This window comes from Piliocolobus tephrosceles, chromosome 14 (genome assembly GCF_002776525.5).
Source record: "Piliocolobus tephrosceles isolate RC106 chromosome 14, ASM277652v3, whole genome shotgun sequence".
NCBI lineage: Eukaryota > Metazoa > Chordata > Mammalia > Primates > Cercopithecidae > Piliocolobus > Piliocolobus tephrosceles.
The window spans coordinates 93,600,593-93,622,640 of NC_045447.1; the positions used below are offsets into that span (position 1 = coordinate 93,600,593).

A 22,048-nucleotide genomic window follows, 5' to 3' on the forward strand; every position below is an offset into this window, starting at 1 on the left:
CATCGTGGTCTTGGACCCCCTCATCTCTAGTGAACATCTGCCTTCCTCACCTTCAGTTACCTGTATTTACATGTTCACAAAGAAGAGCTTGTCATCACGCCTGTGTCCCCTCCAGATTCTAATCATCCCACCCAGTACAACCTACTGTGGCTCCAGTCAGCCGGAGTGCTCCACGTTCTGTTTCCAACTTACCACTGTCTCCCAAGCTCTAGCCACTTCTTCTCCCCTAGATTACTGTGTAGTCCCCAGACTAGTTGTCTTTCGTTTTGCCACCTGCACTCCATTCTGCACCCAGCAATCGGAAGATCATTTGAAGACGTTAACTGAATCGTGTCACTTTTTTTGCACAAGTCTCCAGATTCACATTTGTACTCATCACAGCCTACATGGCCCTTTTTAGTTTGGCCTTACCTGTCCCTTCATATCCTGTATGCTCTCCACCGAATGCACTCTGGCCTCCTTGCTTCTTTCTGGTCAAGGCCTTTGCATTCGCCTTTCCCTCTGCCTGGCACATTCCCCATTACGTATTTGTAAGGCCTGTGTCGTTCCTTCAGCTCTCAGCCCATATGCTGCCTCTTCAGAGAGGGCCACCGACTGCCACTCTGTGCACCCCTACTCTCTTCTATCTGAAACTGTGTGTTATGTTTAATGCTATTTTCCACTGTCTGAGGTTACTTATTTATATTTATCTGTTACCTGTTTTCCCCTCTGGGATGTAGATTAGTGTAAGGATAGGGACTTTGTGGGTATTGTTCACCTCTGATTTCCCAGCACCTGATGGTAACTAGAACATACGAGGCATTTAGGAAGTATTTGCTGACTAAATGAATAATTAGCATGCTCTCTTGCTCTGGCCTTTGAATTTGCCATACTCCTAATCATCATACTGTCTTCAGACAATTTGTACCCATTCTTAATACTGCAGCCCCATTGCCATTTCCTCTGTCCTTTTCACTCTGTCAAAGTCCTAGACTACCATGCATTGTTCATCACACTGACTATCTGACATTTTGATAGTTATTTATGTGCATATCTCACTAATGAATGTGCCCCTCAGGCTGTAACTTCAGGAGAACAAGGTGTGTGCATTTCTTTCTTATTCCATTCTTACCATAGTGCTTGGCACACTGGGATACTCAAGAAATGGGTGTTAAGTGAATGAATCTTAGTAAATTGTCATGTGATTGAACATCTTCTCTCCCTTTCTATTTTATTATCTCTACTAATAATTTAATTCCATGACTACTCTGGCTGGAGATTCCTTAAATGTCCACATTCTTTGGGATTCTGTATCTGGTCTGCTTCTCACTGCATAATCTGCTCTGGGATTCTTATTTCCGTCCCCTTAGCTTCACACATCACTTCTTTATGGATGATTTCTAACCTGACCTCTCTCCTGAATCATAGCTGTTTGGATTTCTGCCCTAAGTTCAAGAAAACCAATTCCTTCACCTCCCTGTAGGTGTACCCTTGAGTTATGCTTCCCTGTCGTCTTCACTAGGTAATGCAGTCTACGTGGTCACCCAGGTTCTAAGCCCTAGGGTCCTCTTCAGCATCTCTCTCTAAGGTCACCCATCCAGTGTATCTCCAAGTCCTGTTGATTTGATGCAAGAAACGTCTTCTGTCCATTGGCTTCCTAGCTTCCCACATCCTTCCCCTCCAGCAAGTCTCACGTACTATGTTCTTCTACAACACTCTGTGATCTGCAGAGGAAGTAAGAGTGTGCCACTGTCTGGTGCCTTCATCTTCCACAGCCTCAATGCATGCTTCATTTTTTCTGGGAACATTCAGGTAGTTGAGGACCATTCGATAATGGACTGAATTTTGATGAATGTGGCCGGCCTGTAAATTTTTGCCATTAAGGAACGATAAACTTTTAATTTAATTCTACAGCTTCCGCAGTTTGGTCCAGCCTCCTGTCCTTTGTGCACCCACAATGCTTTCCCTTGGTGCGTCTTTTGTGAACTACTTTCCATGAGCAGAGCAGATTCCCAAGCTCCGTGCCCAGGTAGAATAGCATTGTTTCCAAAATGCGTTGTTGCCTATAATAGTCCCCAGTATAGGCCCAGCTGCCCCCTGCCTGCCACTGGTGTCTTCTGCTTCCAGAAACATGCATCACAATAGCCTCACTCGCCCCTTCCTGACTTCGTGCCCTAAAAATGAAAATGAGTGTGTTGAGGGAGATGCTCTGACTTAAGTTGCATTTTAGAACCAAAAGCTTTCTCCACCTGAGGGCTTTCCCTGGAAATGAACTGGAGATGGAACTGCTGAGAGATACTCACTCACAGGCGGGCCTTTGGGGCTGTCAGGACGCTTTTTTAGGTTCTCATTCCATTTGGGTTTATTAGAATTTGTGATTGTCAAGTCTGATCAAGGTTTTAAACTAGGGCTTTATCATTTTTTTTTTTTTCTTTTCACATCTGTCATTTCAACATCTAAGCCTAGAGGCTCTTAACTCCTTAAAGCTTCCTGATTTTGGCCTACTCATCTCCCTTAGTAAGTCCCTTGCCTGAAATGAATTGATCTGTAGGCAAGGCCTCATCACAGGCCTCTGATTCATCCAAAGGAGAAGGCAATGCAGGTTTATGGAGAATCCCTGAAGGTGGCTATTGCACCTGACATTGGTTATCTCATTTAATTCTGTGAGGTATAGGTAGCATTCTCTTCATTTTAGAGATTAGAACTGCAGTTTAGAGATTCTAAGTAACTACTGATGTCTCACAGCAGTTTGTACAGAGTCAGCCTGAGATCTAGCTCTGTAGCAGCCTGGCTGTATGATTCTGGAAATTATGTTCTTTACACTGTATGGGTAAATTCGATTTGTTCGTAAATCACAAGTGGCACTGAAGGTGTTTTATTTCTCATCTCATTACACTGAACAGTTAAGGGACATTTTTTACATTCCCCTCTTTCTTTTTTCCTCTCCATTGCCTTAGAGCATACTCCTTCCATGTTAGCGCAGACGGTCAGATGCAGCCTGTCCCTTTTCCCCCCGACGCCCTCATCGGACCCGGAATCCCCCGGCATGCTCGCCAGATCAACACCCTCAACCACGGGGAGGTGGTGTGCGCGGTGACCATCAGCAACCCCACGAGACACGTGTACACGGGTGGGAAGGGCTGCGTCAAGGTCTGGGACATCAGCCACCCTGGCAATAAGAGTCCTGTCTCCCAGCTCGACTGTCTGGTGAGTGAACATGGATGAACAAGACTTAGACTTTCATTCAGAAAACAGGAGGAGCTGATGAGAGAACTGTATGTATAAGCAACACCACACAGTATTGATCCCAGGTGGATAGTTGCTCTTCAGGGAATTGCGATCTTTCACTTGGAGTATGTCTTTTGCTTCCTAGAGACACAGTGATCTAGTTCTTCATGTGTGGCATGTGCACCATACTGATTTCATTAACTCTGCCTCCCATAGGAAAAGACAAACCACTTGTTTTCCTCTCCGATGGTTAAGCAAACTAAGAGCCCATACAGTGACTTTATGAGTGTGCATCTAAATATCATCTGTCACATGTAAAGAGTAACTTACTGCCTCATGTGGCAAATACTAGATAGCCCCTCAGCTGCTGTATTGGCCTTAGCCCTTGAGTTCTTTAGGAAATGTCAGTTTAGTAGAATTTTTGCTATAGCATGAGGCTACATCAATTGAACATAATTAAATATACATAAGATTCCTGTAACCTCATGAGCTAGGAGGAATTTCTTTTTCTGTTACTTAACACTCCATGATCAAGTCTTGCCTCTGGTGCAGGTTCATCAAATGCATGATGCCCTTTAGTCACGTAATGCAGGCCCAGGCAAAAGGAACAGACTACCAGGGATCTACCCCTGAAACTTTCTTGCCATTAGTAGCAGGACCTTTCAGCAGCAGAACTGAGCCTGAGTCTACCAAGGTTCCAGGTTTGGATACTCCAAGACTGTAAGAGCTCCTGCATTAGTGTACGTGTGTATCTGTGTGTGCAGATGATGCAAGCAGTTGGTTAATTTGGTGGTGGTGGAAGTGGGTATAGAGCTTTGCATTTTGATGCTAATTAAGATTAAATATCTCAGTACTACATTTTGTAGATCAAGTTTAAGTACTTCCCTAATTTCATGTAATTTTCTAGCATTAATCCACTTTATCATTGTCATAAGTATAAATGGCTCATTAAACCAGGAGGGAACACAATACTTTTATGGATTTCTGCTCTCATGTTAATGCTGTTTTCTTTTCCTCATGAGTAATCTCTTGATGGTTTTTGTCTCTACAGAACAGGGATAACTACATCCGTTCCTGCAGATTGCTCCCTGATGGTCGCACCCTAATTGTTGGAGGGGAAGCTAGTACTTTGTCCATTTGGGACCTTGCGGCTCCAACCCCACGCATCAAGGCAGAGCTGACATCCTCGGCCCCCGCCTGCTATGCCCTGGCCATCAGCCCCGATTCCAAGGTCTGCTTCTCATGCTGCAGTGACGGCAACATCGCTGTGTGGGATCTGCACAACCAGACCTTGGTGAGGTAGGTTAGCAGGATCCGTTACCAGGTTGTGAGGAGGAGCCGATTTTACCATATTTTGCCAAAGTGCTGTGTATGTAGGTATGGGTGTGTGTGTGGGTGGGTGTGTGTGTGTGTGTGTGGTGTGTGTGTGTGTAAAGAGATATCTTACTAAAAATTGTTCAGAACAGGTCCAGTTTAAGATGTTAAAAACAAATTATCAGTATAAAAATCTGGTTTTCTATAGTACTTGAACTTCATAAAATGAGGTTTTTTTTCCTTCCTTGACATTATACTAAAGCATCACCAATTTGTTTTAACAAAATGAGGTCAGTTTGACATAATTAATATGCATAAGGTTTCCATGACCTCATGAGCTCATTAGACATCTGTAATTTGCCATCTGTGTTTGCTAACAAACCATTATTGTTGATAGAGCCTCACTGAGAAGATTCACAGTATATGGTACTGTCTTGGGTGCCATAGACATCAGTGTGTGGTACTGTCTTGAGTGCCATAGACATCTAACAGGTTCATTCCTTCAGCAGGTATTTAGCAACTCCCATGGGCCTATGCACTGTATTCGGTGCAACTCATTCTGAAATGGTCTAGATTATCTGTTGTCCCACCTTTGAGGTTGGATAGATAAAACTTTACAAATGAGATTATAAAGGGTTGGTGTTGGTAGATGGGAAAAGCTCTGAAACGATTCTCTAGGTGTCAATACCTAAGAGATTAGCAAGCAAGTAGAATGATCAGCTACAGGGTATGAAAAGGTTGTAATCAGAGGTAGCTACAAGTCACGTGTGTAAAAGAAGAGGGCTTTACTATCTGTTATTTCAAAGGACTGAAACCTATAGATTCCAAAAGAAATCTTCACTTTCATTGCTTATCAGGCAGGCTCTTATGGGAAGCTGCTTCTAACCCTTTTTTCTCCTGGTGACCTTGGTACATTTTGCCATGAGTGATTCCTGGGCCAGTAGTTCACACTGAGTATGTTTTCCAGGTCCCTTACTTGAGAGCCTCGCCTTCCGTCTTGCACAGCCACCCACAGACACATTGCTGCTCACTGGCAGGACTAGTTCTGTCGCTCCCTGTGCCATCCCCAGCCCTTTCTAAAAGGGAAAATTAAATTCTCTCTCCCTCATAGCACAGTGATAGAATAGGTCTCAGATTATATCTTTGATTAGTTCATATACATGGAGGCGTGCTTCCTTTTGTTAATTTCAGATATTTTTTTTTTCATTAGTAATATCAATCATGTTTTCATGAAAAAGTAATTAGAAGAATTCCTAAGTATTCAAAATCAAGCAAAAAGTACAGGACATTTGGCATCTCCATTAAACTTTAATCTTTTCATATATGCTTTGTTACTACTTTGAATAATTTAGAAACCATAATAAACCAAAATGAAATCTACAAATAAGGCCTGGATTGAAATTGAATCATCAAGGAATTCTAAATTGAGTTAACTAAAAGCTAATTTTTCAAGGGCTTTCCCTCCATTTTGACATTTTTCAGGCAATTCCAGGGCCACACGGACGGAGCCAGCTGTATTGACATTTCTAATGATGGCACCAAGCTCTGGACAGGCGGTTTGGACAACACGGTCAGGTCCTGGGACCTGCGTGAGGGGCGGCAGCTGCAGCAACATGACTTCACCTCCCAGGTATGATCTGTGGCTGAGGCGTTTCAAAGATACGGTTTTAGGCTGAGGTGGGCAGATCACCAGGTCGGGAAATCGAGACCATCCTGGCCAACATGGTGAAACCCCATCTCTACTAAAAGTACAAAACTTAGCTGGGCCTAGTGGCATGCGCCTGTAAGTCCTGGCTACTCAGGAGGCTGTGGCAGGAGAATCGCTTGAACCTAGGAGACTGAGATTGCACCACTGCACTCCAGCCTGGCGACAGAGCAAGACTCTGTCTCAAAATAAAAAAAATAAAAAAGATACAGTTTTATGAAACATATCACCTACTGAAAGAGGAGGCAGTTCACTTACTGTGTGATGTCACTTTTGTTTCTGGATTAACCACTTTGAAATCTCATTACTTTGAAATCATCCATTTGACTTTGGTTTTCCCCTGTACAATTCAAATTATCTTGATTTTCTTCATGATTTAAGTAGTATCTGTAGAAGGGATAGTACCTCCCAGATGAAAGAAGTGTGTCCACTGTGGCCACTGTCACTATCACCTGTTTTAATTGTAGATCTTTTCTCTGGGCTACTGCCCAACTGGAGAGTGGCTTGCAGTGGGGATGGAGAACAGCAATGTGGAAGTTTTGCATGTCACCAAGCCAGACAAATACCAACTACATCTTCATGAGAGCTGTGTGTTGTCGCTCAAGTTTGCCCATTGTGGTAAGCAAGCACCTTTTGTCCATTTTCTGTCAACCAGAATTGCTCCTTTCCCCTTCCTGTGTTTTTATTTTCAAGTCGAATCCTTGAGTTCATTACCATGCCCCTCTTCAGAATTCTATTACTTCCTGATACATGCCTGCTTCCCCAACACCATGTAATTTTCTGGCATTAATCCACTTTAACCTTAAGGATTAATGACTCATTAAATCCAGAAAGATAGGCTTTATTTTTGAAGCGAAAGTTACTTTTTTACAAATGGATGAGTTTTCTGTGAATAGTTTGATGTTCTATAAAGCACATCTTGATGTCTGACAAAGTAACACAAACATTGCCTTTTTCAAAACCCTTTACCTGTAGGCAAATGGTTTGTAAGCACTGGAAAGGACAACCTTCTGAATGCCTGGAGAACACCTTATGGGGCCAGTATATTCCAGGTAACATGGAACTTGTTAACTACCACTTATGTTTGTTTAATCAAAATCTCTGTGCATTCTCTCAGGTTAATAATGTGCAGAAGTGTCCTGGCAGGTCAGAGCTGGTATTATGCACATTGTACAGAGAAGGAAACTGTGTCCAAGGGGAGGTTAAGTGTCACAGCAAAGCCGTGGAGCTGGGGATAGTCCCCAGTGTTCTGCGCTCAGAGCCAGTGCTGTGCCTGATTCAGTGCTCACTGTTGCTTCATCATCAATTCCTTTTTGGGGTAGAGGTTTTATGTCTTCTGGGAATTTTGTACATGTATGTCTTTTTTAATTTTTAATTTTAAAAGTTGAGCATTTTGCTTAAATACGCTCTTGTTAGTAGTAGTAGTTTTTTTATTTTATTTTTTCCAAAGAAGAGTGCTATGGAAACGTTTGATAAAAATCAGTTTTATAAACTTTTATTTTTCCTATTGACTCAGTGGAACTTTGTATAGCTTGTGAAATTATTTGTAGAAGGACGAAATTGTAGACATAGTACCCATATGTGCACGTGTGCACACACACTCTCTCCTCCTCTCTCCTACATGAGGAGAAATTCTCCTACATGAGAATTTCATAGGCAAGGTGAAAGACTCGCCTTTATTAACCTTCTATGTTTAGGATGTTATTTCCTAGTGTTCTTTTTTAGAAGTAATATAATAGACTTGCAGTTTTCTTGACCAAGTGGTATTAAGTCATCATAAAGTAGATTAATTCCATCGAATCCAAAATAGTATGCAAGATAATCAGTAGGGCAAAAAAAGCCAATTGTTGCAGTCATGAAACTTCTAATTTATTTTTTATATTTATTTTTCTTTTTTATTATACTTTAAGTTCTAGGGTACATGTGCACAACATGCAGGTTTATTACATATGTATACATATGCCATGTTGGTGTGCTGCACCCATTAACTCGTCATTTACATTAGGTATATCTCCTAATGCTATCCTTCCCCACCCCACCCCCCCACCCCACAACAGACTTCAGTGTGTGATGAAGTGACATCCCTTCCTGTGTCCAGGTTATCTCATTGTTCAGTTCCCTCCTATGAGTGAGAACGTGCAGTGTTTGGTTTTCTGTTCTTGCGATAGTTTGCTGAGAATGATGGTTTCCAGCTGCATCCATGTCCCTACAAAGGACACGAACTCATCCTTTTTTATGGCTGCATAGTATTCCATGGTGTATATGTGCCACATTTTTCTTAATCCAGTTTGTCACTGATGGGCATTTGGGTTGGTTCCAAGTCTTTTCTGTTGTGAATAGTGCCACCATAAACATACATGTGCATATGTCCTTATAGCAGCATGATTTATAATCCTTTGGGTATATCCCCAATAATGGGATGGCTGGGTCAAATGGTATTTCTAGTTCTAGATCCTTGAGGAATTGCCACACTGTCTTCCACAATGGTTGAACTTGTTTACAGTCCCACCAACAGTGTAAAAGTGTTCCTATTTCTCCACATCCTCTCCAGCATCTGTTGTTTCCTCACTTCTTAAAGATCGCCATTCTAACTGGTATGAGATGGTATCTCTTTGTGGTTTTGATTTGCGTTTCTCTGATGGCCAGTGATGATGATCATTTTTTCATGTGTCTGTTGGCTGCATAAATGATGTCTTCTTTAGAGAAGTGTCTGTTCTTATCCTTTGCCCACTTTTTGATGGGGTTGTTTTTTTTCTTGTAAATTTGTTTGAGTTCTTTGTAGGTTCTGGATATTAGCCCTTTGTCAGATGAGTAGATTGCAAAAATTTTCTCCCATTCTGTAGGTTGCCTGTTCACTCTGATGGTAGTTTCTTTTGCTGTGCAGAAGCTCTTTAGTTTAATTAGATCCCATTTGTCAATTTTGGCTTTCATTGCCATTGCTTTTGGTGTTTTAGACATGAAGTCCTTGCCCATGCCTGTGTCCTGAATGGTATTACCTAGGTTTTCTTCTAGGATTTTTATGATTTTAGGTCTAACATTTAAGTCTCTAATCCATCTTGAATTAATTTTTGTATAAGGCATAAGGAAAGGATCCAGTTTCAGCTTTCTACATATGGCTAGCCAGTTTTCCCAGCACCATTTATTAAATAGGGAATCCTTTCCCCATTTCTTGTTATTGTCAGGTTTGTCAAAGATCAGATGGTTGTAGATGTGTGGTGTTATTTCTGAGGGCTTTGTTGTGTTCCATTGGTCTATATCTCTGTTTTGGTACCAGTACCATGCTGTTTTGGTTACTGTAGCCTTGTAGTATAGTTTGAAGTCAGGTAGCGTGGTGCCTTCAGCTTTGTTCTTTAGGCTTAGGATTGTCTTGGCAATGAGGGTTCTTTTTTGGTTCCATATGAACTTTAAAGTAGTTTTTTCCATTTCTGTGAAGAAAGTCATTGGTGGCTTTATGGGGATGGCATTGAATCTATAAATTACCTTGGGCAGTATGGCCATTTTCACGATATTGATTCTTCCTCCTATCCATGAGCATGGAATGTTCTTCCATTTGTTTGTGTCTTCTTTTATTTCATTGAGCAGAGGTTTGTAGTTCTCCTTGAAGAGGTCCTTCACATCCCTTTAAGTTGGATTCCTAGGTATTTTATTCTCTTTGAAGCAATTGTGTATGGGAGTTCACTCATGATTTGGCTCTCTGTCTGCTATTGGTGTATAAGAATGCTAGTGACTTTTGCACATTGATTTTGTATCCTGAGACTGCTGAAGTTGCTTATCAGCTTGAGGATATTTTGGGCTGAGACGATGGAGTTTTCTAAATATGCAATCATGTCATCTGCAAACAGGAACAATTTGACTTTCTCTTTTCCTAATTGAATACCTTTTATTTCCTTCTCTTGTCTGATTGCCCTGGCCAGAACTTCCAACACTATGTTGAATAGGAGTGGTGAGAGAGGGCATCCCTGTCTTGTGCCAGTTTTCGAGGGGAATGCTTCCAGTTTTTTCCCATTGAGTATGATATTGGCTGTGGGTTTGTCATAAATAGCTCTTATTATTTTGAGATATGTTCCATCAATACCAAGTTTATTGAGAGTTTTTATCATGAAGGGCTGTTGAATTTTGTCAAAGGCCTTTTCTGCATCTATTGAGATAATCATGTGTTTTTTGTCTTTGGTTCTGTTTATATGCTGGATTACGTTTATTGATTTCTGTATGTTGAACCAGCCTTGCATCCCAGGGTTTGAAGCCCACTTGATCATAGTGTATAAGCTTTTTGATGTGCTGCTGGATTCAGTTTGCAAGTATTTTACTGAGGATTTTTGCATCGATGTTTCATCAGGGATATTGGTCTAAAATTCTCTTTTTTGTTGTGTCTCTGCCAGGCTTTGGTATCAGGATGATGTTGGCCTCATAAAATGAGTTAGGGAGGATTCCCTCTTTTTCTGTTGATTGGAATAATTTCAGAAGGAATGCTACCAGCTCCTCCTTGTACTCTGGTAGAATTCGGCTGTGAATCTGTCTGGTCCTGGACTTTTTTTGGTTGGTAAGCTATTAATTATTGCCTCAATTTTAGAGCCTGTTATTGGTCTATTCACGGATTCACCTTCTTCCTGGTTTAGTCTTGGGAGAGTATGTGTGTCCAGCAATGTATCCATTTTTTTCTAGGTTTTCTAGTTTATTTGCATAGAGGTGTTTTTAGTACTCTTTGATGGTAGTTTGTATTTCCGTGGGGTCGGTGGTGACATCCCCTTTATCATTTTTTATTGTGTCTGTTTGATTCTTCTCTCTTTTCTTCTTTATTAGTCTTGCTAGCAGTCTATCAATTTCAGTTTTGTTGGTCTTTTCAAAAAACCAGCTCGTGGATTCATTGATTTTTTTGAAGGGTTTTTTTTTGTGTCTCTATCTCCTTCAGTTCTGCTCTGATCTTAGTTATTTCTTGCTTTTTGCTAGCTTTTGAATGTGTTTGTTCTTGCTTCTCTAGTTCTTTTAATTGTGATGTTAGGGTGTCAATTTTAGATCTTTCTTGCTTTCTCTTGTGGGCACTTAGTGCTATAAATTTCCCTCTATACACTGCTTTAAATGTGTCCCAGAGATTCTGGTATATTGTAACTTTGTTCTCATTGGTTTCAAAGAACATCTTTATTTCTGCCTTCATTTCGTTATGTACCCAGTATTCACTCAGAAGCAGGTTGTTCAGTTTCCATGTAGTTGAGCAGTTTTGATTGAGTTTCTTAATTCTGAGTTCTAGTTTGATTACACTGTGGTCTGAGAGACAGTTTGTTATAATTCCTGTTCTTTTACATTTGCTTAGGAGTGCTTTACTTCCAACTATGTGGTCAATTTTGGAATAAGTGTGATGTGGTGCTGAGAAGAATATATATTCTGTTGCTTTGGGGTGGAGAGTTCTGTAGATGTCTATTAGGTCTGCTTGGTGCAGAGTTGAGTTCAATTCCTGGATATCCTTGTGGACTTTCTGTCTCGTTGATCTGTCTAATGTTACAGTGGGGTGTTAAAATCTCCCATTATTATTGTGTGGGAGTCTAAGTCTGTTTGGAAGTCTCTAAGGACTTGCTTTATGAATCTAGGTGCTCCTGTGTTGGGTGCATATGTATTTAGGATAGTTAGCTCTTCTTGTTGAATTGATCCCTTTACCATTATGTAATGGCCTTCTTTGTCTCTTTTGATTTTTGTTGGTTGAAAGTCTGTTTTATCAGAGACTAGGATTGCAACCCCTGCCCTTTTTTGTTTTCCATTTGCTTGGTAGATCTTCCTCCATCCCTTTATTTTGAGCCTATGTGTGTCTCTGCACGTGAGGTGGGTCTCCTGGATACAGCAAACTGATGAATCTTGACTCTTTATCCAATTTGCCAGTCTGTGTCTTTTAATTGGAGCATTTAGCCCATTTACATTTAAGGTTAATATTGTTAAGTGTGAACTTGATCCTGTCATTATGATGTTAACTGGTTATTGTGCTCATTAGTTGATGCAGTTTCTTCCTAGCATTGATGGTCTTTACATTTTGGCATGTTTTTGCAGTGGCTAGTACCAGTTGTTCCTTTCCATGTTTAGTGTTTCCTTCAGGATCTCTTGTAAGGCAGGCCTGGTGGTGACAAAATCTCTCAGCATTTGCTTGTCTGTAAAGGATTTCATTTCTCCTTCACTTATGAAACTTAGTTTGGCTGGATATGAAATTCTGGGTTGAAAATTCTTTCCTTTAACAATGTTGAATACTGGCCCCCACTCTCTTCTGGCTTGTAGGGTTTCTGCGGAGAGATCCGCTGTTAGTCTGATGGGCTTCCCTTTGTGGGTAACCCGACCTTTCTCTCTGGCTGCCCTTAACATTTTTTCCTTCATTTCAACTTTGGTGAATCTGACCATTATGTTTCTTGGAGTTGCTCTTCTCGAGGAGTATCTTTGTGGTGTTCTCTGTATTTCCTGAATTTCAATGTTGGCCTGCCTTACTAAGTTGGTGAAGTTCTCCTGGATGGTACCCTGCAGAGTGTTTTCCAGCTTGGTTCCATTCTCCCCTTCACTTTCAGGTACACCAGTCAGACGTAGATTTGGTCTTTTCACATAGTCCCATATTTCTTGGAGTCTTTGTTCATTTCTTTTTACTCTTTTTGCTCTAAACTTTTCTTCTCGCTTCATTTCATTCATTTGATCTTCAATCACTGATACCCTTTCTTCCAGTTGATCAAGTCAGTTACTGAAGCTTGTACATTTGACACGTAGTTCTCATTTTATGGTTTTCATCTCTGTCAGGTTGTTTAAGGACTTCTCTGCATTGGTTATTCTAGTTAGCCATTCATCAAATCTTTTTACAAGGTTTTTAGTTTCTTTGCGCTGGGATCGTAATTCCTCCTTTAGCTCAGAGAAGTTTGATTGTCTGAAGTCTTCTTCTCTCAACTCATCAAAGTCATTCTCCGTCCAGCTTTGTTCCATTGCTGGAGAGGAGCTGCATTCCTTTTGAAGGGGAGAGGCACTCTGATTTTTAGAATTTCCAGCTTTTCTGTTCTGCTTTTTCCCCATCTTTGTGGTTTTATCTACCTTTGGTCTTTGATGAGGGTGACGTACAGATGGAGTTTTGGTGTGGATTTCCTTTCTGTTTGTTAGTTTTCCTTCTAACAGTCAGGACCCTCAGCTGCAGATCTGTCGGAGTTTGCTCGAGGTCCACTCCAGACCCTGTTTGCCTGGGTATCAGCAGCGGAGGCTGCAGAAGAGTGAATATTGCTGAACTGCAAATGTTGCTGTCTGATCATTCCTTTGGAAGCTTTGTCTCAGAGGTGTACCCAGCCGTGTGAGGTGTGAGGTGTCAGTCTGCCCCTAGTGTGGGATGTCTCCCAGTTAGGCTACGCGGGGGTCAGGGACCCACTTGAGCAGACAGTCTGTCTGTTCTCAGATCTCAAACTCCGTGCTGGGAAAACCACTACTCTCTTCAATGCTATCAGACAGCGACATTTATATCTGCAGAGGTTTCTGCTGCCTTTTTTGGCTATGCCCTGTCCCCAGAGGTGGAGTCTACAGAGGCAGGCAGGCAGGCAGGCAGGCAGGCCTCCTTGAGCTGCGATGGGCTCCACCTAGTTCGAGCTTCCAGGTGGCTTTGTTTACCTACTTAAGCCTCAGTGTGCACCCCTCCCCCAGCCTCCCTGCCGCCTTGCAGTTAGATCTCAGACTGGTGTGCTGTTTGCTAAGACCCTTGGATAAGTGCAGTATTAGGGTGGGAGTGACTCGATTTTCTATGTGTTGTATGTCACGGTTTCCCTTGGCTAGGAAAGGGATTTCCCTTCCCCCTTGTGCTTCCCGGGTGAGGCGATGCCTCGCCCTGCTTTGGTTCTCGCTCGTTGGGCTGCACCCTTGTCCTGCACCGACTGTCCAACACGCCCCAGTGAGGTGAACCTGGTACCTAAGTTGAAAATGCAGAAATCTCCTGTCTTCTGTATTGCTCATGCCGGGAGCTAGAAGCTGGAGCTGTTCCTATTCGGCCATCTTGGTGCGGATCTCGAAGCCTATAATTTAATACAGCATTTTCCATATCATGGATTATCACTTGTTAGATAGTCCCAACTGCGCTTAAAATAAAAAAGTACACTTTTTATAGTAAGCCTAAGTACTATGTCTTTAAGTGTTTAAAGTATTCAGAGTCCTGGTTAAAATCATGTGTTGTTTTCATTTTAAATGAGCACAGTTTAGTTAAAAGTTAACATTGAATCCTTCATACTACAGTTGAATATGGTATATACAAAACTCTATGGTATGTTTTTCTTTTTAACTGTTGAACCTCTCCCCTCTTGGAAATTTGTGTTACATTTTAACAGTGGGAGCGTTAGGCTTTTCACTAGAAATAATTTTATATTCTTTGGTTTTTTTTTAATGTGTTTTCAGTGCCATTTCTCATATCTGATCTCACTGAACTCTGCTGCATCCCTCTGAGGTGGTAGACAGGTAAAATGTCTACCTATTTGCTATTGTAAGGAAACTGAGATGCAGACAGGTTAAGTGACCTCTGCTGTGTTCCACAGCTCAACCTAACTCCAAGCCATCTGTTTGAAGTTGAGGGTTTTTCATGCCAATAACACCCCCCTCTTAATGGTAGAATAGGGCTTGAAATAAGGTCTTGTTTTGCCAGCAGAGGTGCTCAAACCATTGGCTTGCCTGCCTACCTGATGTCCTCAGGGCAGAAGCCTCCTGACTGACCCAGTGAGGTGTTGCCAAGGGTGGATCTGATCCACCTCTGCCATTTTAAGAAAGTGCCACGTGGTGGCTTATGCCTGTAATCTCAGGCATAATTTGGGAGGTTAAAGCAAGAGGATCGCTTGAGCCCAGGAGTTTGAGACCAGACTGGGCAACTTAGTGAGACCCCGTCTCTACAAAAAGAAAGTTAAAAAATTAGGTGTATAGGACACACCGATGTCATAGTCCCAGCAGTTCAGGAGACTGAGGTGGGAGGATTGCTTGAGCTCAGAAGGTCAAGGCTGCAGTGAACTGTGGTCACACCACTGCAGTCCATCCTGAGTGACCGAGGGAGACCCTGTCTCGTTAAAAAATAAATAAATAAATAAAAAGGCAGCAACACTCTCCGTGACCACCTTTTACCTTTCCTTGACTGGGCTCCTGTTTGGTGAAGGAGCACATTACATTTGCATTTGCTCCGAGTCCTCCATAGTCATGGGATTTTCTTTTGGTATTTAACATTTTTGATTATATATTTCTTTCCTAGTCCAAAGAATCCTCATCGGTGCTTAGCTGTGACATCTCCGTGGATGACAAATACATTGTCACTGGCTCTGGGGATAAGAAGGCCACGGTTTATGAAGTTATTTATTAAGGACAAATCTTCATGCAGACTGGACTCCTCCTGGTAGCACTTTGCTCTGTCATCCTTTTTGTTCACCCCCCCATCCCCGCATCTAAAAACCAAGGATTTCAGATACTCATTGCAGTCGTGGAGTTTAAATCCCCTTTCTTAACCTCACTTCCCACTTGCTATTGAATTGTGAATAGTCATTAAAAACCTGTGATACCAAATCTTCAGCTATCTACTTGGAAGAACATGGAATAAGCATACTTAACAGTGAACAGAATCTCTAATTATGTATTATATCTGTAATATATTTATTTTGTTTAAAGAAGGCTTTCTAACAATGACTGACTAAATAAAGCTGTCTGCTCCTGCATTGATAATGAAAGGTGCGTTGTATTTGATACCCCTCCCCCCCTTTTTTTGGCAAAGGAGGGGAAAGGAAGGTTTAAAATAATTGATTTAAAATGTCACTAAATGTAGACTGATGACTGTATAGAGATGTGAAATGTATAATTACACATGGAAGCAATATGTTGCTGTGTTGTTATTAGGTTTTTTTGTTTTTGTTTTCTACATCTTTTAAAGACCTTTGGAAATTTGGCTGAACAATTAGAACACAACAGGCCATCTCATACTCATTTGGATCTATTTAGACGACGTTAACCAATATATCTATAGCTTTAGATTATATTTGATAAAAGTAATTGGACTTTTTTCTTTTTTTGACTCGTTGACAAGTGTCTTTGTAATATGTTTTTAGTTCCCTTTTTTGTTGTATTATAGACAGATGAACAAATTAAATTTGGCCTCAAAGAGAGAACTTAATCCCTTCTGGATATTTTTGCCACGTTTCTTTGCAAAAGGAGATATATATATACATATATCTTTAGTCAGTTTTGTTGTTATGAGAAATCATGGTTATTTTGTGGCATGCTCTTTGGGAGCTGCACAGTTACGGGGAGGACTCCCACTGCTGTGCAAGTTAAGTCTTTCACAAAACAAGGACAGCAGAGGAGGGTTTGCAGAGACCGCCCTCTGAAAAACACAAAGAATGGACTCTCTCCTGGGATGAGGACTTGCTTTCTTTACCTCCGGTTCTTTCCATGTCTTAGTTGGATGTCCCTGAAATGGACACAGGCTGTGCCATTGTGCCAGAAACATTGTGTTATCTTTTATGTTGTTGTTGTTACTGTTAAACTATAATATGTGACTTCTTTTTTTATTATTATTTTTTGTTTGAATGCTTTAAAAATCTTTTAAGTCTGTGGATCTGCTGATGTACAGTGCCTTTGCTGCTATGGATCAAAATCAAAAGAACCGTGTAGATATACTTTATTGTATAAGTAGAAAATTACTTAATTTCATACTAGAAATGGATGGATGCTGCAAGTTGAAATGGACTGTCCATTGACGTTCCTAATGTGGTAGCAGAAAAAACAATGGTGTCTTAAGTGCTTAGTGTTTGATGTCATTAACAGTTTCGTAAAACTCTACAGTGTAGAAAGATTTTGATACTAAACTGTGCATTGTACATAGTTCTAATGCATTGTATTGACCACCAGTACTTCTATAATGGTAGATTGTTTGTGCATTCAGACTTTTAAGCATTAAACATAAATAACTTCTAGTATGCTTATTTTTCTAATTCTTTGTCTTGATGACATTAGTTTATTTTTTATCTTTGGCTGTGCCACTCCTGTATATTAAAAATGCCTAGTTTTTTCGAGGGAGATTGTTGTTAAGGTAATGTGGTTTTTTTTGTTGTTGTTAAAGTAGTGTGGGTTTTTTCATTGTTGCTACTTTTGTTTTGGTTTTGTCTTTACTTGAAAGGAGCTAGAAAAGGTAGGTGATAAAAGTTAACAGTGACCAGTTGGCGCTAAATATTTATTGAGTACTTCTTTGATTTGTAAAAGTACTGCCTATCAAAAGGTTATCATGTCCCTCAAACCCTTGATGCTTTAGAGGTATGCTGTTCAATATGGTTACCCTAGGCATTTGTGGCTCTTTAAATTTATTAAAGTTAAATAAAACTAGAAATCCAATTTACCAGTCACATGAACTACATTTCAAGTGTCAAGTTGCCACATCTGGTAATGGCTACCGTATTGGACTGGACACATGAACACGGCCTTTAAGTTAGCCCATGTAAACCATTGCCAGCCATTTGGATTTGGGAAGCATTTCTAGCATAACACACTGGGATCTTTACACCAGGCTTCTTGGGCTGCTACTGGTTGGGTGTATGAAGATTCAGTATGAGGAGGAGTTTAAATTAAAATTCTAAAGTCCTGGGACTCAAAAATCTGACATTTTAAGGTTCTACTAAGTAGGAGGATTAGAAGCCCCACAGTATTCTGGAAGGATCGTCTGTAACAGAGATACTGACTTTGGTTGCTGAGTTAAGTACAGTATTCATCAATTGGACTGGAAGCTGCACTTCCAGTGTGATACCATGTGTGTTGTTACATCGAATGATGACACACAAGTCACTCAAGGCTGGCTGAAAAATGAAAAACCATAAATAACACGGGGGTAAGTGATCATCTTCAAAGTGTGTCCCCTAGACAGGATGGTGGAGTTTACGTTGGACTGGGGAGGAATAATCTTCAATATCTGCTGTGTACAGAGCACTGTACTGGCTTATATTACATATATATATATGTATAATGTGTATATAATATATACATACAATATTAGCCACCTACACATTATCTCAGGTTTTTCACAGCTCGTGTACCTATGTGATCCAAAGATTTAGCCTCAGGGAAAAGCGAGTCTGAGGAAGGTAGTGATGCATCGAGTATATCTGTACACGCTGGAAGACTAGGGGCATCTGGCGTAAGAGGGAGGTGGTTATCCAGGTAAGGCACAGAGCAGAGTTGTCCATTGGACTGACACAGTGTCAGGATCACACATTGTCCTAATAGCATCTGAGCTCTGGGTGGCTTTGGAGAGGAGAAGCTGGCGATCCCTCGTAGAGTGGCAGTCCCAGGGTCTGGACGGCAGCATCACCTGGCCTCCACCGAGAGCTTGGATTCCCCTCCCCACCTAAGACACTGCATCCCCTTCCCCACTGCAGGGATTGTGTGAACTTTCTCCTCTAGTGCCCAGCTTAGTACCAGGTTTGTATAGTAGTAATCTTCGCTGAATTGGGCAGATTAGGAGGGTAGTGAGCATGGAAATGTAAGTTCTTCCCACTTTTAAAGTATTCCTCCGTTAATTCATGTGTAACCTTATTAAAAATGTTTAAACGATGAGAGAGCTTTGGAGTAAAATAGCTTTGGCACAAAAAGTATGACACGTGCATAGTGTGCACCTCTAGAAGGTGGAACGTGCCTGCCTCAAGGGGTTGGAATTCCTATTGGGTATCTGATGGGTGAAATCTGTGATGCCTTTAATTGTCTTTAGAGAAATCCAAAACATTGGCTGTTGAATGGAATAGAAAACTGAGATGAATGCATAGATTTAACTTTTTTAAACAAGTGGGCATCTGTTTCCTCTCATTGCTAATGTATTATCAAATTAAATTTTTATGTCTATATATTAATCTCAGCCCTGGCTTAGTGTGCACAGTCTTGATGTTCTTGATGTTGTAATTCTAATGTTAACAGTAATTGCTTTAACTTGGTTTTTAAGTTAACCATCGTTTTTGCTTCAAATGTAGTCTTGCAGAGTCTGAAGAACAACAAAGATAGGAATCACCCTGAACCAGGAAAACTTAGCTTCAATGAGAGGAGAGCAGAACTCTCAAGACACTACAAGGAAAACCAGAGTAAAGAAGGCATCATGACCTTCCTAAGATTGGCAGGTCAAATGAGAGTGACAGACCCTAAGTCCTTAGAGTTAATGGATACACACCTCGCTTTGGGCCACTCTTTAGCAATGTGGCTTCGTAGTCTCAACTGCAAGAGATCCAGCCTTGTCCTAAAGCAGTGTATGTTGGAACCTTAGCTGCAGCCTCAGAATACCTGCAAGCGGTTGAAAATTACACAGCCTTGGGATATCCAGAAACTTGGTTTCAAACCATCACACACAGCCATGAAATTCTGGGTTCCTGCAGCCAAGAGCAGGGGAAATGGATGTTCTTCAGCCAGAGGTAGTATTCTGGTTAGAGGTGCTGTGCGCATGCTAGCTTCGTGAACATATCCTCAACTGTCACCTCATCTACTTCCAGACATGCCTCAATCTGGACAGTTTTACAGTTGTGCTGTCCTAGAAGCAAAATGTCCAACTTAAGGTATTTGTCGATTCATATTTTTGACAGTTTTATGGAAATTTGTTCTGAGATTCCATGTCCAGCATTGAGTAAGCAATTACAAAATTATGAAGATGTCAGGGCCAAAAAAATTATTTGTTTGATATTCTTGGATGCTCATATCCAAAACTACCTAGCTGCTGCAACTTGCAAAGAGGCATTCAGCAAGCTCTAAGGTCCTGCATCCAACAGTTTCTCACTGGGGCAGCAGCTCATAACCACCCCCGTTCTTTGGAGCTAATTGCATTTATCTGCCTTTAGGTTCAAACTTACATTCAGAACTAACAATGAAAATGGCTTATTTTTGATGACCTGAGCACATTAGAAAACCTCTCATGTATGAGAGCATTTTAAGAGTAATGCAATCAAGATAGAACTCTTACCTTACAAGCAGTTTAGTTTGCATTTTTGGCAGCCTGTGATAGAATCTTGTGGATCCCAGAAAGGAATTCACGGGAAGACTCTAGTTTACCTGTCCTCAGGGAAATAAAATTCTCAGCTAAGACTTCATATATTTGGCCTGCAGAGAGTTCCCACAGGGTTGTTTTTAGTCCAGAGGCAAATGATGAGCACAAGTGTTTTCATGAAAGTTGTCCCATTTGATCTCAATGCAGGCCTAGCCAGGGTGGACACTAGAATCCTGAATTTACACACAAGAGCACCAAGGATCGGAGGAGAAAGATGTTTACCCAAATCCGTATCTTCTGGGGATACAAGCCCAAGGGTCCCGACTTGGCGGTCCAGAATTCTGTACTGTCTGTCCAGCATGGAGGTTGGAACACAGATGGAAATGAAGGGTTCAAGACACTTCATTGCTCTTTGTCCCTCAGTTTCACACAAATTAACTGGCTTCTGGTTTCAGCATCACAGAACCTTTTGACAACTCCTGAAACCAATCACAAATTGTCTTCTTTTGTCATGTGCTGTGCGTTCCCACTGTGGACTGAATGTGGTACGTACAATGCAGATACCCACTCGTGTGTGAGTAGATGTCTCTTGTGTGTGTGACCCTTGGCATCTGACTGTCGCAGGGAGCCCATTAACTTCACCCTGTGGGGTGATGAGAACATTGGGAAGGTTATTTTGGAAGAAGATTTAAACTCACATAAATGTCGTATTTTATTTGACTTGGGTTTAGTAAAATACACGAAGGTACTTGTGAAGTAGTTGAGTTTTGAGAATTTAGACAGCAAAATTTTGGGACTCCGTTTAGGTAGGATCTAACGAAACTCATGCTCTAGTGTTTCTGGATGGCCCTGCATGTCTCCCTAGACTTAAGGAGCAGTTGGCCATTACCCAGTCTTCACTGGACACCCCCACTGCCTCTTCCAAGAGGAGCTACCATACTTGGTACCCTGGCTGTATCTTATGTAGCAGAAAGTGTGAGTTGAGCTAGGGAATTTTTTGTTCTCAGGAGGCTGGGAAGTTGCAGGAGAATGAGTGACTGGTGGGAACTGAGTCAAGGGTGAAATGCAGGCATTGTGACCATGAGGGCTCCAGGCAGGAAGACTGTCAGACCAAGCTTGTGCCTTCCTCCTCGTCCCAGCAGCACGGGGACTGGGAGAGATACTAGCAGGATGTACCACAAGGGCAGGAGTGAGCCTCCAGGACCACTGTGCTGCAAGCAGTGTTCCTTAAGATAACTTCCCATTACTTGAAGAACTTCAGCTGGATGCCTCTTTGCCCTAGAAGAGTTGAGTTTAAACAAATACCTATTCACTTAAACTACCTGTTGGCATCAACTTTGGGTAATGTACCAAATGCAGAGAAGTCTGTTAGTGCTGAGAATAAAGCATCCCTCTCGGAAGTCAGCTAGTCCTTCCCAGATACGTGAAAACAAGACTTTGTTTCTGGAGTAATTGAAGAAATCGGCTGTTAAGCCTTGTTCTTAAATCTCCGTCAGAGATTCATAGCCCCTTTCATGTTTCCTCTGAGTAGGCAATCAGTGTTAATGAAATGTGATTTCAGGTTTTACGGCTGAGTCAGGAAATTCAAAGTTACGGTTTCCATGCTGATGGTTATCCCACCACTACCAGTGCAGCCGTAGGCATCCAGGTTTTAGTATGGGCAAGAACAGCCTCCTGGGCATAAGAAGGTTGGAAAGGTTACTTTGAGAACAAAGGCCTTGATATGCAGACATGTGTTCCTGAGTGATGGTCTTAAAAACAAAGCATAAAGTGCCCCTAATAAGAAGGTTAGCGGTGACTCAAGCTGACTAAAAGTGAAAGGATTTAACTGCAATCTCTGAGGGGTAGACACATTTTTGAGT

At 41.4% G+C, this 22,048-nt stretch overlaps 1 protein-coding gene across 12 annotated transcripts in view; it reads left to right on the forward strand.

The window, feature by feature from the left end:
• Nucleotides 1-17,154, forward strand: part of LOC111543379 (transducin-like enhancer protein 4) — a 157,977-nt gene extending 140,823 nt beyond the window's left edge. For all 12 annotated transcript variants that reach the window (XM_023213339.1, XM_023213346.1, XM_023213347.1 and 9 more), the window contains 6 exons: nucleotides 2,937-3,186; nucleotides 4,259-4,506; nucleotides 6,004-6,151; nucleotides 6,694-6,844; nucleotides 7,202-7,278; nucleotides 15,441-17,154. In XM_023213339.1, the coding sequence (XP_023069107.1) occupies nucleotides 2,937-3,186; nucleotides 4,259-4,506; nucleotides 6,004-6,151; nucleotides 6,694-6,844; nucleotides 7,202-7,278; nucleotides 15,441-15,548 (982 nt within the window). In that variant the 3' untranslated portion in view covers nucleotides 15,549-17,154. The remainder of the gene's footprint in view (nucleotides 1-2,936; nucleotides 3,187-4,258; nucleotides 4,507-6,003; nucleotides 6,152-6,693; nucleotides 6,845-7,201; nucleotides 7,279-15,440) is intronic.
• The last annotated feature ends 4,894 nt before the right edge of the window (nucleotides 17,155-22,048 follow it).